We start from the raw sequence: 9192 nt of genomic DNA, 5'->3' as shown, positions 1-9192 counted from the left end.
ATTTGAATTACTATTAGAATTTGAAAAAATAATAATAATAAGAATATTTGAATTGCAACGCCACTTTGCGCTGGAATAAAGCCAGTCTGTGGGCCCAGTCTCTTTTTAAAGATACTATTAGATTTTAAATATTTAAAAAAAAAAAGAATGAGACATTGGAATTGCAATGGCTCTCTCACCACGAGCAGACACGTGGCATGGGCAACAGACAAACCCACCAGAGCTGGTCCCAGCGCGAGTCCTGGTGTTTTTCTCATGCACATGAGGTGTGCCACCTTAACGTGGTCTCCACTAAATAGTTTTGGGCCCAGGCAAAATTTGGACTGGTATTTGGGTCTAAATTTGGGTTTTCCCAAATTTTGGCTCCTTCATTTTCTTGGGTTGGGAGAGGTTTTGGGCAATAATTTGGGATATTTGGAGTTTAGGTCCTTGGGTTGGACAAGGCCTTACACCTCGCCCCAACATCTTTGACCACCCCCAACTAAACCTTGCCGCCACCTACAACCAACATCTCTGACCACCCAGATCTTAAACATCTCTGAGCCGTGCATGAGGGTGCTAATGTCATCAACTTTGGAGCCCGCTTGGGAGATTACAACGAAGGAATTTGTTTTCCTACGAGCCTTGAGCGAAGCTGAGGCCGTAAGAAGAACTCCGACGAGCGGAGCCCACTTGGGAAATTCTTGTGTGCTTTATGTATGTGTTTACTTTTTGGGCTTTATCTTTGCGTGGTTTGTGTGTGGTAGTTGCGTAGTCCATCAACAACAAGGCCTTGGAGTATTTTCGCACAACACAATTGTAGTTTTCATTTTTTATGCTAGAGTATAAAGGAAAAAAAAAAGGGGATAATGAAAGTGAGAATGAGAGTGGAGATGAGATTGAGAGGGAAAATGAGAGTGGAGGATGAGAGGGAAGAGTAACAAAAGTGAAAACAAAAATTAAAAACTGAAATCTATTTTAAATTATTTTCACTTTTGTTACTCCTCTCTCTCATCCTCTCCTCTCTCATCCTCTCTCTCAATATCACTCTCATTATCACTCTCATTTTACTCTGGACTCTAGCACAAAAAATAAAAACTAAAAGAAAAATTGAAATGGTTATCAAACCACGTAATTGTATTAATTCACTATGATAGTAGCCTTAAAGAATTGTATTTAATTAATTAAAACATCAAGGCACCTAAGTTTCCAAATCCTGGAAATTTGGAAGTTTCCATAGAGGACCGAGTCTCCATGGACATTGGACTCTTGTAAATATGCCAAAAGATTACTCTTCAAACCATTAATTTCTCGAATGAAATAATAGTTCTTATATTCACATCCGAAATTCAAATAGTTGTTTTGCAAATTCAGTTATCACATACTACTAGTTATAGAAAGTCAAGCATGACGGAAAAGTATTTTCTACATGGAACTTAGAAAAATAGGTGGCTGGAACTTTCCACCGAAAAAAGCGTACAAATTTTAAGACGACCGGCGTTCACATGCATATTAATTGCAATTGCTATATGTTCCTCGTCAAGGCTGCCGCGTCCAAGACTCCCCACCAATTAACAAGTCTTTCTTCATTCTTTCTTACTTCTTCTGTAAGTTGAGTTGTCGCTCTTCTGTATTTATAGGCACCAATATTTCTTGCATCCTTGCAATTCTTCTCAGTGATCACGTACCACATACAGCACGATTTTGTACAGAGAGAGAGAGAGAGAGAGAGAGAGAGAGAGATGTTGATTGTTTTTGGTTTAGTTGTATCAATGTTCTTGCAAAGTGTGGCAGCACAGAAAGTTCACGAGGTGGGAGATAGCATAGGTTGGGCCATTCCACCATCTGGCGGCGCCCAAGCGTACGTCAATTGGGCTGATAACAATAAGTTCGTGGTTGGCGATATTCTGTGTAAGATTTTCCAACCTCTCTCTTTTTTATTAAGTTACAATCAGCTTCTTTTCTTCCTAGATCCTAAGGCGATTATATATATATATATATATATATATATATTTATATTTATATAGTAGCAGAGCTAGGATTCTTAGCATGGAGGGGCCAAAATTTCAAAATCACTTCCGCATATATTTTTCATCTTCAATTAAGAGGGCGTCATCGCTAATCTAATTGCAGTAATTGTATTGCTATATCATATATTTTATAATAAATTAAATGGGAGGTCAGGGCCATGGCAGGCCTTGCTGTGGCTCCGCCCTCTGTATATATAGACGGAGTTTTAAATTACCCTTAGATTAATAACTTAAGTATTAGTTTATTTTTATAAAGGATTTACTAGTGTAGTGGTTTGAAGTATTTACTCTCTCAAGCAATGTCCTGAATTCGAGTCCTAGCATCTGTATAATGTGTGTGAATTTAGTATACTATTGCTCCTCTTCTCAATAGAAAAGGTCCTCAAAAAAGTATTAGTTTATTTTTTTTCTTAAAAATTACTTACCTCTCTTCTCACCCTAAACGTTTCTTAATAATTCTTCAGTTTTCAACTTCACCACCAACGCACACGATGTACTACAAGTACCCAAAGCATCATTCGACTCATGCAGATCGGACAACGCAATCGGCTCTACCATCACAACTGGCCCGGCAAACGTCACGCTCACCTCAGCCGGCGAGCACTACTTCATCTGCACTTTGGGCTCCCATTGCCAGTCAGGGCAGAAGCTGGCAATCACCGTCTCACGCTCAGCTACCGCCCCAGGAGCCTCACCACCTTCTGTGCCTCCTCCACCTCCTGCTGCTCACTCTCCTCCTACTACACCTTCTCCGACATCAAACCACCCTGCTGCTTGTCCTCCTCCAGTGGCAGCACCATCACCTTCCTCCACTGACCCCACTGTGAACACCCCTCCACCGGCCCCACCGGCTTCTTCATCCGGGGCTGTTTTCGCTAGTTTCTTTTTGTCGTCCTTGGCTCTTGTCATGGGTTTGTTCTTTTGAAGACCTCAAGAGATGGACCAATTTTTATTATTATCTTGGGGATCCATTAATTTTGATGTTTAGTATAATTTTTGGTATGAGATATAAGGGAAGTTATTATCCCTGATTTTTTCATATAATCAAATCGTGATGTTTGTTTGACTGCATTATCAATAAAGGAACTCCCTCTGTTGAAAATTCGATCTCTGCCATAATCAAGTATGCATTTTTGTTTCTTTGCTGGTGATCAGTTAATTGCCTACTCAAATTAGCGGTGGTGAATTAATGTGTTGAGACCTGAATGATAATCCAATAGCAAGCTAACCACATACATGATACATGTCAATAATGGATTTTGCCTTCATTTGAAACAGGCTAATACAAATACCAATCAAATGAAACATTCATAAGAATAGATTGGTTTTGCACAATCCGTAACAATTTGTCATACAAAGAGCTAGCTAGCATAATTCGTTCTTCAGTTTTCCTTCGCTAACCTGTGGTACCTAAAATAACTTTTAATTTGCACATTGAATGCAATCCACATATGGTTGTCTAGCTTGATATAAAGGGGTACAACTCGAATCTTACATAACAACTCCCACAAATAGCACGCCCACCTTGTGTTCATAGCTCGCATGTAACAGAGCTCGTGTAAAAGAGAGCACTGAGCTCAAAACAGAGGAAAAACAATTAAAAGGGCATAAATGTAATTTCGGAAACACAGTAAACCTGATGTAAGGGTTTAAAAATCGTGGAATTTTGAGGTTTTTTCTTTTGTGGGAAGAAGAATTTCAAGGTTTTAGTTGGTAACAAACTGATTGGAATACATTTGGACAACAAAACATGCAATGACTAGAATTCTTCAAAACAATGATATAAATTCTAAGTTAGACCGTTATGATTTCAAACATATTTCTTAAATTAACAATTTGTAATTATAATTACTTAATTTCAGGAATAATTGTAAGCAACTATGTGTTCGAATCTCCCTTGTACCTGAGGTCCTCTAATCGCTTGTTTTCAAAATAAATACAAAATGTCCCAAATTCGAATCCCCTTCCCAATTAATAAAAAGAATAAATTATAATTAACTTCACAACCAAACCATCAAAGTTATTTATTCTCGAATTAATATTGCATTGATGGTTACCTACTATATGACTAAAGTAGAGTCAAGCATGATTGAATAGACCAACTTCTATGCAACTCCACGTAGAAAAGTAGAAGGGTTGGAACTTCTACGCAACTTCTATGCAATTGTAAGAAGTGTCTTCATGTTGCCACGAGGAAGCTTCTATATCAAAGTCATGGAATGACAGAGGGGTTCGTGCTCATTTGAAACTTACGAGTTTAATAATTATGGTGTAACCTAAACCGTATGTTCCATGTGGAAGGCCCGTGATAAAGGCGGTTCAAGTAAAAAGGTCAAATCAAGAGTTGTTATTTAATATTGTGTGACATGAAATGAAGATATCAATAACGTTCCTTTTTTTTAATTCGGTGTGGGGGAATTCGAAAGCATGATGTCTTCAAATACAGTTATGAAGGATACATCTACACCAAATACCAAGGTTAACACAGGATTATTGGTAGAGTATGGTCTTGTGCTGCTCCATGATTGCCAAATTAAGGAATATAGTTGGTTATGCATATGTTGTAAGCTTTCTACTGAATATATAAGCTCAGATTTTCTTGTAATTTGATATCATTTCTGAAATACAAGAACAGAATATCATCTTTTTCTCTCTAGCTTTCTATCTATTTTCTCTTTGTTTTCTTTCTGTAAATTATCTTAGTTTCTGTCCTGTTATGATCGTACCAGGTCATGGCTAGGTTTTGCTTCTGCTTTGATCCTCTTTTCCAATCCTCTACTACTTGAGTCTATGATTCATGGGCAGACTTACTTATTTCTTGGGATTACAGATTTATTATCAAAAGGTAAGTTGCCTGTAAGTCAAGAAAATTATGCTAAGGGATTTGATAGCAAAAGAAAGATTGCAAGCCACAGATCATGTGTTCCAACTTAAATACTAATAAATCGGTCACAAAATTTAACTCAAACTCGAGAGTCGCAAACTCTCAAAACCAAATCATAGCCGAATTGAACTTGCAACTTGCATCATACACAACTTTAAGACAATTCAAAATCACAAACCACCTCGATATGCTTTCGATCTCAATACAAGAATTGAAACCATATCTAAAACACTAAACCAAACACTCTCACCTCAACGACCTACAGAATGGACAACGTTTTTTGTCCTCTTATAATTGGCTCCAAGGACTCTGAAGCTCTTCAGTCCTCTGGCGATAACGGCAAAGCTTCTACAAGCTATAGCCTCGAAAAGTTTCATGTCAACGATGTAGGCGTCGCCGCTATCTCCCCTAGCTTGAATATGGGGATTTGTCACCTGGTCAAGTGCAGAAATGTAGGGTTAATTACAGCTGCGCCCAACACTGTAAGCTGCAACTGAAGCTTACACATTAATGAACACAACACTATGAGCTTCTTCGTCGTTGTAGCTAAGAGGTGCCCAACCTTCATGAATTGGTGCTCATCATCGTGAATCCAGCAAAAGCGAGCTCGGAGACGTGTTCAGAGCTCGCATATAACAGAGCTCGTGTAAAAGAGAGCAATGAGCTCAAAACATAAGAAAAACAATTAAAAGGGCATTTCAGCAACATAGTAAACCTGATGTAAGGGTTTAAAAATCGTGGAATTTTGAGGTTTTTTCTTTTGTGGGAAGAAGAATTTCAAGGTTTAAGTTGGTAACAAACTGATTGGAATACATCGGACAACAAAACATGCAATGACTAGAATTCTTCAAAACAATAATATAAATTCTAAGTTAAACCCTTATAATTTCAAAGATACTTCTTAAATTAACTAATAATTTGTAATTATAATCACTTAATTTCAGGAATGATTATAAGCAACTATGTGTTCGAATCTCCCCTGCACCTAAGGTCCTCTAATCGCTTGTATCCAAAATAAATAAAAAATATTCCAAATTCGAATCCCCTTCCCAATTAATAAAAAGAATAAATTATAATTATATTAACAACCAAATCATCAAAGTTATTTATTCTCGAATTGCATTGATTGTTACCTACTATATGAGTAAAGTAGACTCAAGCATGATTGAATAGACCAACTTCTATGCAACTCCACGTAGAAAAGTAGAAGGGTTGGAATATTCCACTTTGGGTCTTGGTTTCACACATTGGACTCCCAACAACAAATGCAAAAAGCATACAATTTGAGATGACCGGCATACGTTCTTGTCGGTGCATGCCTGGTCATGCATTGCATGTACCCTCTTGTCCTCCAGCCGCGGCCGCGTCTTTGACCATAGCAACTCTTATTGCCTTTTGATTTTCTTCGACTCCAAAGAGAGAGAGAGAGAGCGAGGGAGAGATGGAGAGCAAAATGGTGGTTGTTTTTGGTGTCTTGATGGCCGTGTTTGTGCAATGTGTAGTAGTGATAGGATTTTTAGTACCTGCACAAATGGAGTTAAAATCACATAAAATACTTGCAAGAATACAAGGTTATTGTAGTATAGATGCTCATGCAAGGTCGTTGTCCTCAAAGATTGTTTACTAATTTGTAATTAAACTAACTCTTAATTAATAACTAAAATAGATTCGATAAAAAATTTGAAGTTTATGAAATTGAAAAGAGTAAATTAACAATAAAAGAAATCTGAAAGTTGGGAAATAATAACAGCAAAGAGGAAAGACGTTTTCTTTTCAAAGACTAACAATTTAGAGAAAACTAGGGTTTAGCCATCACCGTCACAATCTTATGCAATTCTATCAATTACTTATGAATTTCCACATATATGCTTTGAAGGTTAGGTTTTCCTAATGCATATTTTCCTTGTGATATTCAAGCGAAAACGTATATCTAACATGCAATCTGTCTGTGATGTTTAGATCAAATATAAACATGCAAGACTCATTAAACTTTGTGAAAACCCTTTGAAAACCATGCAACCCTTAAGAGAGTGAACTTTGTGAAAACCCTTTGAAAAACCATGCAACCCTTAAGAGAGTGATGTTCGCCTTAAGTGAACTTACAACTACTAACCACAAGAAACCATCCTCAATTTCAGGGTGATGTTCCAACAGAAATTGCATCAAATTAACTGTCTATATATCCTAATGGTGATCAGTCATTAAAATAGATAGATAGTTTTAAACGCATTGATTAATAATTCAAAACAAACATGCATCATTCATAAGCCAATTAATAAAATTACATATTCATGCTGAGGCTTATGGCCTCGCCCTAGCAAAAGAGAATTAGTTACACATATTCATAATTGAAATCCAAGAAAATATCATTCGAGTGAATAAGAATGAAAACACCTGAAAGTCGCAAAAATCCAAAACCCTAGCAATTGCTCCAAAAGCCAAAAAGAAGTTAAAAGGAAGTCCTGTGAGAAAGAGCTTAAATATCTCCTAAAACCTAGCTGCCCAATCCCCACAAGGAAACTAAGTAAAATAAAATAATATTAGGAAATAAAGTCCAAATTGGAATCTGCCTACAATCTGGTCAGCCACGTTTTGGCCTCAAATCTTCTCCAAATCTGGCCCAAGATAGCTCGTTTTAAAGATAAAAATATTCTGAACACTTCTCTAGAAGGTCACGACCCATCCAATGTCATCTTGGGCTCCAAAAACACAATAAAATCCCAAAACGTCACTATTTCAACACTGTGCACTACTCCTTTATTTTATTACCAGAAAATAACCGCTTAGTACAAAAATATGAAATTTTGATACGATCAAGCTAAGTGACTCACGAACATCCTCCAACTGGAATTACTCCAAAATTCGTCTATTTGATTATGTTTTGCTCCAGAGGAAGTCGAAAGTCCTATATTGGAAATATAATTCAAAGTATCAAAATTCTTCCAAAATATTAACCAAAATATACTAAGAATGAGGTTAAATATATAATATAAAATATACCCATCAAGCAGCACAGACAATGCATGTGGTGGGAGATAGCTTAGGTTGGACCATTCCACAATCTGGGCAACAATATGTCACTTGGGCATCTGCTAACAAGTTCGATGTTGGTGATATTCTCAGTAAGATTTCTCAAGTCTTCTAATTTACACCTATTGTCTTTGCCAGCCAATTGGGGAACTCATTATTTAACGTTGGGTTTTACCTAATTCTCATGACATTACTTGATTTTTAAATTACCCTTTAGATTAATATAACTTAAGTATTAGTTGATTCTTTTTTCTTAAAAATTACTTACCTCTCTTCTCACACTAGACGTTATTTCTTAATAATTCTTCAGTTTTCAACTTCTCCACCAACGCATACGATGTACAACAAGTACCCAAAGCATCGTTCGACTCATGCAGCTCGGACAACGCAATTGGCTCGTCCATCACAACAGGCCCAGCCAACGTCACGCTCACCTCAGCAGGCGACAACTACTTCATATGTACTTATGGCACCCACTGCCAATCCGGCCAGAAGCTAGCCATCGCCGTCTTAGCTGCCGCCCCTGGAGCCTCGCCCTCTGCACCAACTTTTGCGCCACCACCACCACCGCCCACTGCTCCTCCTACCAACTGGTCCAAGTATGGCAGTGCCACCATATATGAGTTATCTTATTAAATGTGTTAAATTTAACATTAAGATTATGTGCGTGCAGTTTAAAATAGTGGAGTTTATTTACTTGCACATACTATGCAAGTTGCTAGTGCCGAGGATAAAAACTCAATTGTCTCAAATATGGGTTTTTATGGTGTCATTCAAGATATTTGGGACCTTGACTACCAAAAGATTACAATCACAGCCTTTAGGTGTCATTGGATAGATAACACTTCTGACCTTGTAGTCGACGAACTTCGATTTACTCTTGTAGATCTAAGTAAAATTGGACATAGGAGATGACCAATTTGTTATGGCTTCTCAAGTCAAATAAGTATTTTTTGTTAACGACCCAACACATCGTGGTTGGTCAGTAGTATTAACAATGCCTAATAGAGAATATAATGATGTTATTGGTGATGATGTTTTAGGTGATGTGAGAATTAAGTGTGAGTCATTTACTAGAGGGATGCCAAATTTTGACACATTTGATGAACTTGCGGGTGAGTTTGGGAGTCAAAATATTCAAGATGGGTGTGAAAATATATGGATTGAATGATGCTTGTAATTTATGAAATTACTTATGCCCTAAATGGCCATGTATGACATTAATTTTGTAATAAATTGTAATTCATTTTTTTCACTTTCAATATGCAG

General features: G+C 37.2%; 2 protein-coding genes across 2 annotated transcripts; both read left to right on the top strand.

Annotated features, from left to right (window-relative positions):
- The first annotated feature begins 1553 nt into the window (after nucleotides 1-1553).
- LOC103328081 (umecyanin-like) lies at nucleotides 1554-3114 on the top strand. Its single transcript, XM_008230467.3, has 2 exons — nucleotides 1554-1890; nucleotides 2474-3114. The coding sequence occupies exons 1-2, from the start codon at nucleotides 1722-1724 to the stop codon at nucleotides 2932-2934; spliced, it is 630 nt and encodes a 209-aa protein (XP_008228689.2). The 5' UTR covers nucleotides 1554-1721; the 3' UTR covers nucleotides 2935-3114.
- Nucleotides 3115-7912: 4798 nt separating this feature from the next.
- On the top strand, nucleotides 7913-8559 carry LOC148917861 (umecyanin-like). The gene is made up of 2 exons (XM_089050423.1): nucleotides 7913-8015; nucleotides 8234-8559. The coding sequence occupies exons 1-2, from the start codon at nucleotides 7913-7915 to the stop codon at nucleotides 8557-8559; spliced, it is 429 nt and encodes a 142-aa protein (XP_088906549.1).
- The last annotated feature ends 633 nt before the right edge of the window (nucleotides 8560-9192 follow it).

The sequence above is a fragment of the Prunus mume genome, linkage group LG4 (genome assembly GCF_029339155.1).
Source record: "Prunus mume cultivar Tortuosa linkage group LG4, ASM2933915v1, whole genome shotgun sequence".
Lineage (NCBI taxonomy): Eukaryota > Viridiplantae > Streptophyta > Magnoliopsida > Rosales > Rosaceae > Prunus > Prunus mume.
This window is presented reverse-complemented; position numbering and strand designations above follow the sequence as displayed.